At 53.7% G+C, this 12133-nt stretch overlaps 3 protein-coding genes across 3 annotated transcripts; all 3 read left to right on the forward strand.

Moving 5' to 3' along the window:
- Positions 1 to 3315: 3315 nt before the first annotated feature.
- Positions 3316 to 4857, forward strand: LOC104133103 (basic phospholipase A2 homolog ecarpholin S). Its single transcript, XM_009646474.2, has 4 exons — positions 3316 to 3355; positions 3892 to 4036; positions 4299 to 4405; positions 4712 to 4857. The coding sequence occupies exons 1-4, from the start codon at positions 3319 to 3321 to the stop codon at positions 4855 to 4857; spliced, it is 435 nt and encodes a 144-aa protein (XP_009644769.1). The 5' UTR covers positions 3316 to 3318.
- Positions 4858 to 6926: 2069 nt separating this feature from the next.
- Positions 6927 to 7807, forward strand: LOC104133105 (basic phospholipase A2 F15-like). Its single transcript, XM_009646475.2, is given in 5 exon segments — positions 6927 to 6972; positions 7248 to 7392; positions 7505 to 7570; positions 7572 to 7603; positions 7683 to 7807. Coding segments are annotated over 5 exon segments (408 nt in total). The 5' UTR covers positions 6927 to 6932.
- A 352-nt stretch (positions 7808 to 8159) lies between these two features.
- Positions 8160 to 9898, forward strand: LOC104133164 (basic phospholipase A2 A-like). Its single transcript, XM_009646534.2, has 5 exons — positions 8160 to 8228; positions 8669 to 8730; positions 8907 to 9042; positions 9535 to 9641; positions 9774 to 9898. The coding sequence occupies exons 1-5, from the start codon at positions 8188 to 8190 to the stop codon at positions 9896 to 9898; spliced, it is 471 nt and encodes a 156-aa protein (XP_009644829.2). The 5' UTR covers positions 8160 to 8187.
- The last annotated feature ends 2235 nt before the right edge of the window (positions 9899 to 12133 follow it).

Consider the following 12133-nt stretch of genomic DNA (forward strand, 5'->3'; position numbering starts at 1 on the left):
GGCGCGGCAGCGGCCTGTGGGATGGGCCCAGGGATGGCCGTGGTGCCCCGGTGTGGGTCTGAGGGATGTAACCAGGCCTGGGGGCGGCCATGATGCCCCGTGGGAGCTCTCGCGTCCCCGGTCCCACCAAGAGCAAAACCGCGCCATTATCACCCTGCGTGAATACCGAAAGCCTTTTTTTGTTGTTGCTGAAACTTTAAAAATACGGCATCAGACCCTCTCCTGAGCAAAGGCAGCAGACAAGGAACAACGGGATTAGGTTTTAACACCCCCCCTTAGTAGGGCGGCCATGATGCCCCGTGGGAGCTCTCGCGTCCCCGGTCCCACCAAGAGCAAAACCGCGCCATTATCACCCTGCGTGAATACCGAAAGCCTTTTTTTGTTGTTGCTGAAACTTTAAAAATACGGCATCAGACCCTCTCCTGAGCAAAGGCAGCAGACAAGGAACAACGGGATTAGGTTTTAACACCCCCCCTTAGTAGCATGAGTTTCATGACCCTGATTGAACAGCTTCACCTGAGCCATGGCTGAATAAAACCGGACAAGTAAACACCGAACTCATTAGTTTCAATGAGAATACCTTTAAAAAATTCTGCTTTAGGCACAAGATCATCCAGGGACCTAAACCAACTCCTGGGGGACTTTGAAGCTTGCTTTGTGCTGGGAGAGCCACAGCCTGTGAGCTTGGCTGACGGGGAGGGGGAGACCTGATCCCCCAGGCTATCAACCATCCCCGAGACAGTTTTTGTTGTGGGAACACAACACATAATGCTGGCGTTGCCATCTCTCCCTGTTAATCCCTTTTTAAACCTGCTTCTAGTTAACCAGACACTTCTTCCGCTAACAGACGCCAGCCAAAGGCAGCAAGAAACAATAAATAACTCAAGATAACTTATCCACCGTCAAATCGGGGATCTCCACCCTGCGGGTGGGGGAAGATCAAGGCGTAGCCGCATGCTCAGAAGGTCAGAAAATAGTTGTGTATTGGCTCATCCCATCCACAGGACGTTCAGGAATATCGTAGGCGAAGACACGTGCTTTGCTCATCAAAGCACCAGGCGAATTTACATTTCAATATGGCCCTGAACAAACAGATATGTGGGTTGATATCCCTTTTTGTTTGTTCCACAGGAAGGCTGAAAGGTTTAATGTTTCCAATGGGATAATAACTTCCACGGGTGATTTTAAAGCCCTTGGGTTTGTGGCTTGATTGAAGAGAGGGTTTAGCTTTGCGTGCTCGCTCTCCTGAGATCCTCCGTGGAGAAGGAGGGCTTAAAATGAGGAGGTTTGGTTAAAGCCACCTGTGGATCCCCAGTCTGTGTGATCCCAGCCCTCTGGTCTCCATTTAGGCCCCCAGTGCCTTTCATGCAGGTTTAGCCAAACTCTACAGCAAAAACCCCAGAAGTCAGGACCATCTTCCCCCATCAGGCCAACACAGCAGCAAAGTTGCCCCGAGGGGCAAGGCCCTGCAACATCAAAGCACATGAGCATGAGCGGTGCAGATAATAACCACCACGATGGAGAAAATCTTCTATAATGGAAGCTTTTTGTGGATGAGGTGGGAAGGGATGCTTAATCATGGGGGATGCCATGGTTTTAAAGGTCATCTGGGGAAGGCAGGGGGTCTGGGTGTTGGCGTGATGCCCATGGGTTTGCATCGTGGCATTCCAATGTGGTTTTGTGCACGGTGGCGGGTGGGTAAGCCACTCAGCACGCCAGAGTGGGGAGGCAGGCGAGCTGTTGCTCTCCATCCTTTCCTTATTGGGCTCGGGGGGGTTATTCCACTTGGCAGCAGGAAATAAAAGGTTGGAGGGAAGAAAAGCCCCAGGGATAGGCATCTCCACAAGCCTTGGAGGGCAGCCGGGAGGTGACATCCCTTCCAGCGAGCAGCTTTGGCGGCTCTCAAGAAATTCAAGGAGAGGTTTTCTTCTCAAATACAGACCCCTGAGCCATTTTCTTACCATCTGCCCCCTCCCTGAATTTCCTGCCCTAGCAGTGTGGTTAATTACTGAGGGTGGAGCCCTGCATACATGCCTGATACCGTGCATTTGTGCATGTTTGCTCTCGGCCCCACGGTTTCGCAGGGAAGATAGCAGCTTTTGTTTCTTATCTCCTCTGGTTTTCTGCCTCCCTTGTGTCTTCATGTCACGTCTCAGTTATGGTGATTAAGTAAACTGTATTCAAAAAGCATTCCGAGTTGGGTTTCCATGGCGTTTCTAGCCTTCCCTGCTGATGATTTAATTTCACAAACCCCTTCCCCAATCCTGGAGTCTCCCATGCCCTGAGGGCAGGACGGAAAAGCTACAGACCCACAAAATGAGACCACAGCAGTCACCAACCTCCCTTCTCCTCCCCTTGCCATTTGGCGTGGCCAGATTTGGATGCAGACATGGATTTGAGGGGACAATTGCAAGCGAAAAACCTGAGAGAAACCACCTCCGAGGTTGCAGAGTGCTGAGTTGGCAAAACCAAGCACCCACTCGAGATGACACAGAAGCCAAAGTGCCACCTCCGCAGCTGGAACAAGGATGCAATGACCTCTGCAGTGCCAGCTCTGCACCTTCTGGCATAAATGGCTTTTGTCCTGTGTCTCCAGCCACCAAATCCCACAACTTTTAAAACCACTGCTGAGACATTGAGTGGCCTCATCCAGGAGCAATGTCAGCCCAAGAGATGGAGTCAGCTTCATGCCCAGCCGACAAGCTGATGCGAGATGATGGAGGGAGCGTCGCTGGCAGCATGCCACTGCAGGGAGACGCGTGTTTCTTGTAAAGGGTAAGGATGGGAACTTTCTCCTCTACCGAGGGGCCACTCGGCAAGACCAGCTCTGCGATGAACAGCACCGTCAGCACAGAGAGAGGAGGGGGTGGACCTCACCATCTATATAAAGCGAACCTGCTAAGCCAGCGGTCTCGGAGCTGCAAAGACCAGGCAGGGTAAGGAGAGGGGGGAATTTATTGCCATCTTGTTTCATCACACAGCTTGGGGAGTGGCGGTGGGAGGCTGCAGGCAGTGAGCTTCTCCATCAGCCCCTGGCAGGACAACCACTGTGTCCCTATACACGTCCCTGCCAACCGCTGCATCCCAAAACTGGAGTCAAAAGGCCCCATTGGGCATCAGCTGTGTGCACTCGGGCACGGTGATACCTTCACAATTCTGTATATCCACAGTGACACTAATGTCACTGTGCGGTGCTGCCAGGGTGCACCCGACTGGCTCCCTGCCCTTGGTGCGGGCATGGGGACAGCATCTGCCCTGCACCCGGGGTGCTGCTCTTCGCCCACCGTTGCTGTTTCCTCCTCCAGGGCCAGCCCAAGGATGAAGAATCTCCTCTTTGCTGTGTTCTTGGCTTGCGGTAAGTGCCCCGGTTTCACCAGGCCAGGCTGGGATCTCGTCTGTGTGGCAAAAAAGACATATAAACCTGGAGTCTTTGTGCACAATTCAGGTTTTTGTTTAAATTTTGCAGTTTCTCTCTAATGCTTCGTGTAGCACTGCTGTACTCCTGGAGGTCTCTGTGATGGTGAGGCTTTGGGATGCTGAGATCCGTATTTATTTCAAGGGGCCCTGGAGCCTGTTGTCACCTGCTTTCCTGCCTGTGCCAAGCCCATGGCTGATCCTGGCAATGCAGCATTGCCTGTTGCAGGATGCAGGTGTGGCACAGCCTGTACCGAGAGCAGTAATATCTTCTGCCAGACTGAATCAGATAGCTGCAGAAACCAGACATAATCCTCCAGGGTTTTTGGGGGGCTTCTCGTGGTTCACATGCCTGAAAGCATGTATCTCCAGCAACGCCAGACTTATTTAATTCCTTTGCCTGGTGCGAGGTGTGGGGAATGCTGCCTGTCTTCTCGCTCTGCACCAGTGCAAGCCCATCCCTCTGCCCCTCTGCAGGGCTGCTGCCAGCTCGTGGCAGTGTCCTGGAGCTGGAGCAGATGATCCAGTCGGCCACGGGGAAAAGCGCCCTGCTCTCCTACAGCTGGTATGGGTGTTTCTGCGGCATCGGGGGCAGAGGGACCCCGGTGGACTCCACCGACCGGTGAGTACCTGGAAAAGCATCGCCACTCACCATCCCAGTGCAGGGTGTGCTGGGGGGTCCATAAAAAAGCTCCTCGCTGGCAGTCTGCTGGCGCTGGTGTGCTCAGAGAGGGGGTTTTGTGCCATTCTTCAGCCACATCTCGCTGCTGCCTTGTCATCCCCTCCTCCCAGTCACCTTAAATTTGAGGCTGGACCTTCCTTTACCTTCCAAGTATGGTGAGGGAGGTTTTGAGGGAAGCAGTTTGACGTGGTGTCCCTCGCAGGTGCTGCCATGTCCACGACTGCTGCTACAGGACGCTGCGAGAGAGCAAGTGCAGACCCCTGATAACCCCCTACAGCTTTGATGTCACCAACGGAGACATCATCTGCAGTGAGTACCGCCGTGTGGGGGGATCCCACGGAGGTAGGGAATGGGCGCCACTCCTTGAGACACCCCAGTAGGGTACACAGGAGGGCATCCTCCCCAGGGATGAAACCTGTGGGTGTGTACAGGAGGACGCAACATACAATAAATAAATGGGCATTACAAGGGATGCAGGCAGGCTATAGGGGATGAGCACCCTTCTTCATGCGCTTCCCCTGGGTGGCTCCAGGCATCAGGGGTGCTCCAAGGGGACCCCATGGCCGATGCCAGCTTGAAAAGCCACCACAGAGCACCATGTCTTTTCCCCTGCAGGTAACGAGCAGAGCTGGTGCAAGCGAGAGACCTGCCTATGCGACAAGGCGGTGGCTTCGTGCTTTGCGAGCGCTTTGCATTCCTACAATAAATCCTACAGCTTCTATTTCAGGCTGAAATGCCGAGGAAGTATGCTCCAGTGCTGAGGAGGAGAAATCTGCACCCAAGTTTGCAGATTTTGACTGGCTTTCCCCATTGCTACGGTGAGAAAAGCCTGATGTGGGGGCTGATGTGGGGGCTGAGCGGAGCTAGAGCCAGCAAGGCTCCCCACAAGGTGATGCTTAGAGTGAGGAAGGGCACGCACATTACAGATGGAGATCCCCCAGTTCCCAGAAAGACAAGTCGACTTCTATTTCTTGGCCCCTTCCTCCTCTCTTTTCTCTCTTGATTTCATTTCCAAGCAAAGATAATTAAATAAAAGGTATTTGACATGATTCTCTGTGGTGTTTTACTGTCAGAGCTGCTGAGATTGAGGCATTGCAACAGTGGCACCCGGGCTGCCGAGTTTGGGGAGCACTTTTGCATCTCACACCTTAGCCACACCAGCTGCCTGACACCCCAATATTTCCGTGGTCCTGGCAGCAGCCTGAAAAAGCCGAAGGTCTGACCACAGCTGTAACTCGCAGATCTATGGCCAGGTCTATCCTGCAGTGGAGCAATATTGCTGCTGCTGGATCCCCAGCTACGGAAGAGCACTTTGCATCGAGAAACGGGGACGAATAAATGCCACCAAGTAAAACTCCCTGGGGTTTGTTAACAAAATAATGCCCCAGTGGTGAGTCCTGATGGCAGTTGGGTTTTTTGGCTTCTCCCAACACTGCTTCCTGGTAGCTGAACTCACTCCCGGAGCCTAAAACAAAACGGTGCATTAAGGGGCAGATGAGATACAGCCAAACAGTGTTTTTACAGGAATAATGGAAGTGGGAAAATGTTGGGGACGATTTGAGACCCTCCTGTGACACTTATGCAAAAATGGTGGCCAAAATTAAGGCTAAATAACAGTTATCCACAGAGGAGGGAAGATTTCAAAGCCTTGTCTGTCCCAAGGCAGATGCTAATTTAGGAGGGCAGTTGATTAAATGGTTTCTCCATTAGGGATGAGTTCTGCATAGGGGTTGCAGTGAGGAGGCAGAAAAATCATAGAGAAAGAAATAACGGGAAGTTGTGGTCACTCATCCCAAAACATCCATTTTGCTTCATTCTGCTCTTACAGTGGGTGACCCTTTCATCATCCAGTATCTGTGTAATCCTGTGTTTCCGGGAACAGCACATTTAGAGATGCTTTTACTGTTGTCTCTTTACTTTTCCCAAAGAACCAGTAACTTGCTGAGTCACCTTTGCAGCATGGCAGAGGGACAGTTCCCAAGGCGTATGACCCCTCAAAAACCCCAAACCTGCTTCGTTCGTGGCTGCCGGGGTGCAAAAGCTGAATCAGGGCTATTATTTCCCCCCCGATACAGCACCATGGTGCTGGGGAGGGCAGGGAAAAAGGCCCTCGGGCATCTCCAGCCAGGGGCAGCAAGCGTTGGCTTCCTCCTCAGGCTGGAAATGACGCTGCTTCACCGGCTCATCCCGCCCTCACCGGCCCTTGTGCGTGGGGTACGGAGCCGTGGTGTTGGGGGGATTTCCTGCATTCCTGTAAAGGGGAAGGACAGCACCTTCTCCTTTGCAGAAAAGCCCAGTCAGCAGATTTGGGCAAAATGAGCATCCAATGGCAGGGAGCAAACCCTATATAAAGCAAGCCCTGCCAGCTGCAGGGCCCTGCAAGCAAGCGGCGGCGTTCCCAAGGTAAGCGGGGATGGAAGAACGCTTTTCCTCCCTTTTCTATTTTAACCAAAAACCGCAGCGCAAGCTGGGAGCGAGGTCCATGCTGAGAAAGCGGAGGCAAAAGAGATGCTACCTGAGAGGCCAGCCCAGAGGCAGAGCGGCAGGGTACAGCCCTTGAGGGCTGATCGTTCCTCCAACTTTTCTTCCTTTTCCTTCATTTTGCTTTTTCCCCGCCCCTCTGCCATCCAATTCCCATTGCTTCCCATCCCCGACGCAGCAGCGCTTTGTGCCGACGCAATGGCGACGGGTGCATCCTCGCCCCCCTCATCTCCCCTGATCTCTAGAGGTGGGGAGCATCTCTGGCCCTGGACAAGGTGGGAAGTAAAAAAGAAAGTGGTTGCTATAATGGGGGAATTACCCAGGTTTGTTTTCTTCTCCCAGGGCTGTCAAAAAGATGAACACTCTCCTCGCCTTTGCTGTGCTGTTTGCTTGGGGTAAGTGTCCTTGCTTGCACCAGTCCCACAGCTCTCCATGCAGTTGCATCCATGGGTTCGGACCAGACTGGTGATTTCTTCACCTTTCCTCATAACCACCTCTCCGAAATGCGCTACAGCTCTCCCACGCCAAGCCGGGGATAGGTTTCCTCTCCATTGCGTCTACTAATTTTTAAGACATCACCAGCCTGGTACCAACTTGGGGGCCAGAGGGGTGGGAGGATGCTGATGGGGAGCTGGGCATCAGTGTGAACCCCATCGATTTTTCCCCACAGGTTTGTCCCCAGCTGACGGGGGCCTCTGGGAGCTGCACAAGATGATCACGAAGGTGACGGGGAAAAACGCCTTGCTGCATTACTCCTTCTATGGCTGCTACTGCGGCTTGGGCGGCAAAGGGCAGCCCAAGGACACCACGGACAGGTAAGCACCCACTTAAAAACCTCCCTGCCCAAACACATCCTTGCATGGTTTCAAATTGAGGGGGTGAGGGGGGAAAAAAAACCAACCCCCAAAGCCTCAATCTCCCGTATAGATGCTGCCAGTTGCACGATACTTGCTACAACAACCTCCTGAGCTACCGCTGCCACGCCAAGATGCAGCTACGGCTGGCACAGCGTCAGCCCCTCCTGCAGTAAGTAGGACCCTGGCAGAGGGGGTGTCACCCCCCCAGCCCACACCGGGGCTGACCCTGGGCTCTTCTCTGCCTGCAGGAGACAGCTCCTGGTGCGCCCAGCTCACCTGCGAGTGTGACCGCAGCCTGGCGCTTTGCCTGAAGCGAAGCATCGGGAGCTACAGCAAACGCTACCGCTTCTACCCCAAACACCGGTGCCGGTGACGGGAGCTGGGATGCGGGGCTGGAGCACACGCCCTGGTTCTGCATCCGGATCAACCTATGTCCTTGCCTGCGTGCGCCACATTAGTGCTGCTGTAAATTTAATCAACATGATAATAAACAACATGCTTAAACCACCCTGGTCCTCTGTGAGCTGCTACTGGGCAGAGAGAGAAATCCCCTCAACATCACCCTCCCCAAACTTTGCAAAAACTTTGCCTCGGCCCCTGCGTCACTCCAGGCTGCAGCCCATGAGGAGAGGGGTGGTTTGGCCAGCGAGGGAAGGGGCGTAGCACAAAGTGGTTTTGAGAGACAAGTAATTTCAGCGCTTCCAGTTCAGAGCCTGCAGGCCAGACAGGGAGGGCAGCACTCTGGCCTGGAGGATGGGCTGGCAGCTTGGAATCGGAGCTGGAGCGATCCCCCGGTGAGCAACTCCCACCCTTGCCCCGCTGCTGCGATGGGGTGGTTGCATTGCTGCTGCAGAAACAAAAATATGGGGGGGGGGGGCTGGGAGGAGGCAGCAGGCGTGCCGCTTTCTGCTGTTTTCCATGCCTGTAGATAAAGTCTCATTGCTTTCAGATAAAAACTCAGCCGGGAGGTTGCAGCCCCATGGGGATAGAAGCACTGCTGCTGCAAAGGGATGCCCTGGGTGCCAAAAGTGGTGGGATGGGAGGTGGGAGAGCTTCAGAAAGTGTTTGCTTTCAGCCAAGAGGCAGCAGCACAGATGCAAGAAAGCACGGCTGCCTTCATCCCTCCAAATCTGGGGGGGGATTTGATGTAGAATACAGAGGGACAAGGTTTGCAAGGCAGCACCTGTCAACCAGCCCATGCTGCCTGGCTGAGTCTGTCCTCCACTTCTCCCAGGCCCAGTGAGAGGAAGATGAAGATAAAGGTCCTGCTGATGCTGGTGGTGCTGTTTGCCTGCAGTAAGCACAGCCGTTCCCTGACCCATGGACAGGAGCCGGGCTGCAGCCCCACGCCACTGCGGGGAGCATCCCCAAACCCCTGTGTGCTCTCAGCAAAGCCCTCCTCTTCTCCCCTGGCTCCTCAGGTCTCATTTCTGCATATAAGTTGCAAAAATCGCATTTTTGGGTCACTCTAGGTGTGTTCATGGCCCATGGGAAGCGCCCACGCACGTTTATACCACGACTCAAGGGAAGGACCATGGGAAATCTGACCGCCCGTGGTTGCTACTCGGAATGGGACAGCAGCAACACATCGGATGCTTCAATGGACCGGTACAGGCAGTGCTGCCCAGGATGGATAATGCTGGCCCTGGGACAGCTAATGCTGGCCCCAGGGTAACCCCAGGGCTTGTGAGCACCCCAAGCAGCATCCTCTGAAGCTTTGTAAAATGGAGACCAGGCGATGGGCAGCAGCAGGAAGGGAACAGGTTTTAGGGAAGGGGGGAAAGCAAGGCGGTGTTCACCCTGCATCCCAGCCCTGTAGTCAGTAGGGTCGTGTCAGCGACACCCAGCTGAAGGCACCAGAGGATGGGAACAGTCCCAAAGCCAGGATGCATGAGGGCTCTTGGAGCTGGGTGGGGGTTGCATGGGGAAGCAGAGAAGAGGCTTGGTGTGGAACAGGCTGGAAAGAGCAGCTTCGGGGTGATTTAGAGCAGGAGGAGGATGCAAATGCTGGTGGCTCCATTGCAGAGCCTGTTTCAGACAGGTTAAGGAGCAGCCCAGAGCCACGTTTCAGATGAGGCCAGACTCTCCTTCTCACTGCAGGTGCTTCATGCTCCAGGGCTGCTGCTACGCCAAGCTGTTTGCACGGCGGTGCCGCTTTGGACCAATCCCACCCTTCTTAGAGCCCCGGAAAGAAATGCCCATCTGCGGTGAGTCCCCGCAGTCCTGGTTCAGGATGCCTCTTTCCAGACCCTCCTTCGTGGTGCTGTTTTTCAGGGCAGCACCCTGGGTATCTTCCCAAAAAGGTGGTCTCACATGTGCTTTCTCTCTGGTCTCTGCAGGCTTCGGGACCCGGTGCGAGAGAGGTGCCTGCAGATGTGAGCAAGAAGCCTGGCTCTGTCGGAGGCGCAGCCAGGGGCTGCGCAAGCGTCGCAGCAAGTGCCGGGGACGAGCCTGGCGGTGTTGAAGGCAAAGGGCTTTTTGCAAAACCACCTCCAAACTGGTAAGAAAAGTGATGTAGGATCATTTCCCAACCCTGGTGGGTCTCCTCCTTGGGGCTTTTTGGCTTTGAGGCGAGGACAACAACCTTCTTGTGAAGTTGCATCATCATACACTAGATCCAAGGAGGGAGAGCAGCACAGATGCAATGTTTCAGCACAGAAAAACAAGGGAGGGGTGGACACCTGCACCTTGTCTCTGCAAAGGGCGAGACGGAAACCAGCGCAAGCCTTGCAGCTGACGCACATTTCCCCTTGGATCAAGCTCCCCATACAGCCTGTCAGCTCCCTCTGCTTTTTGCTTCACTGCAGACTCTCTTCTCTTGCTCCGAAATAAAACCAGAGAATGCAAAATATTGGTCCTTGGTGTGACGTGACTCAGCTGAGCCCAGTGACCACCCCTTGCAGCCAGCAAGGTGAAGCTAAGATCTTAGCTAGCTTTCCCATTGAAATACCCAGAAAAAAAATTAAAAACCAGACGTGAGCAGCAGAGTTGAGAGCCCATTTCAAACATCACCTCCAAAGCCTGCAAGTCAGGAGCTAGCACTGAAAACAGGGACTTCTTGTGTCCTGCAGCAACATTTCCAAATGACTTAGGAGCTCACCTCTGCCCAGTTCGTGCCTGGTTTCACCAGCTAAGGCACAGCACAGGGAGATACACACCACTGGAATAAAAGAGCCCCTTTGCACGTGCAAATGTTTAAGGTTAGTCCAGCAGCAGCTCAAAGGTCAGTGCACAAATAATCAGAGCGAGGAGGAAGTGGCAGGTCGGGGAGGCGATTTATAATGCTACTGCCCTGGCTGCCTGCGTTGCCCACTGGTATCATCCCCTTCTTGGAGGAGAGGGAGAAGTCAGTCCATGCCACCTGAGAAGCGATGCATCTGCATCCCTGAACTACCCCTATGCTTAGCCCTGAGCCTTCAGGGTCCAAAAATTTGCAATTGCCCAGAGATAAAGAAATCAAAGCTGGTGCAAAGGGCTGCAGGCAGGCATGATGCTGAGAGAGGGCTGGGCACGCGCAAGCTTTGCTGCGATGGGGTGGCCAGGAGCTCGCTCTTGCCTCACACTCAGTGCAGAACAAAACAGATTTCTCAACAGAAAAGAATGTTTTGGCCCAATTCTACAGCAACCCCAAGCATGTCCCCTAGGAAAAGGCAGTTCAGGCAGTGGCTGCTTCCCCCCCCATCACCACAGCATCCCCATGGTGCAGGTTTTCTGCCCCTGCAGACCAATTCAGCATGTTGACCAACAAAATATATCCCCAGAAACAGCAACAAAATGCGATTTCTCCGTGGCACGCGGCAGGGGGGGCTGATGCCCTGGGTATTGGCAGCTGCAGTTCCCATGCTGGCTTGCCCCAAAGCTGAAGTCAATGTCACCAGGAAATATCCCTTAAATCAGAAATGCTTCCCCCTGTGGCTGTAACCCAGGCATCAAGCTCTGCCCTCCTCCTTGTCCAGCACTGTTTAATCCTGGGGGAGATGAGGAAGCAGACAGCAGCCCTTTGCCCAACAGTTTCCGTCCCCAAGGCATAAATCAAGGATCAAACCCTCACCGAGATGGGCGATCACTCACTGCAGGCCAGGATGAGCTGAAACACACTCTCCCTGTTTAAATCCTGGGTGGATTTTAACTATCTATGTATTTTTCTGCTTAGACATCTGAATCTGTTCATATGGAGCTCCAAGTGCTGATGTGTTGGCTCAGATACTTGCACCCCCTGGGTACACTGCAATAAATTGGGCTGCAAAAGTTGCATTTTGCATATCGCAAAAGAGAAACAAAATCCATGTCCTCCCAGGAGGCGTTTGGTCCTGGGGGGTGTTATTTCACATTTGGAGAAGGGCTACTGCAAACCTGCCGTGGGTAGAGGAGCTGGGGCTGAGAGTCTCTCACCTGGAAGCTCAGCCAGTTTGATGCAGAAAAATACACCTTATTCCCCAGTGATAAAAACTGGCTGTGGACTCAGAAAATCTTCAATTAAGGCAAACCCCGGTTCGACTAATTAGCTCACCGCTGTCCCAGGAGCCTACTTAAATTGGCCCAGAGAGCTGACGAGGCACACGGCACGTGCCAGAGCGGGGAAGAAGTTTTGCTGAGGCCCTGACCTGAGTTCCCTTTTCTCATCATCTCTCTGATTTCCACTCAAGTTGCATCCTTGTTCCATGCCTCAGTTTCCCTATCAGCCATGGGCCGGGGTGGG

Source organism: Egretta garzetta, unplaced genomic scaffold, assembly GCF_000687185.1.
Source record: "Egretta garzetta isolate BGI_Z169 unplaced genomic scaffold, ASM68718v1 scaffold69, whole genome shotgun sequence".
NCBI classification, from domain to species: Eukaryota; Metazoa; Chordata; class Aves; order Pelecaniformes; family Ardeidae; genus Egretta; species Egretta garzetta.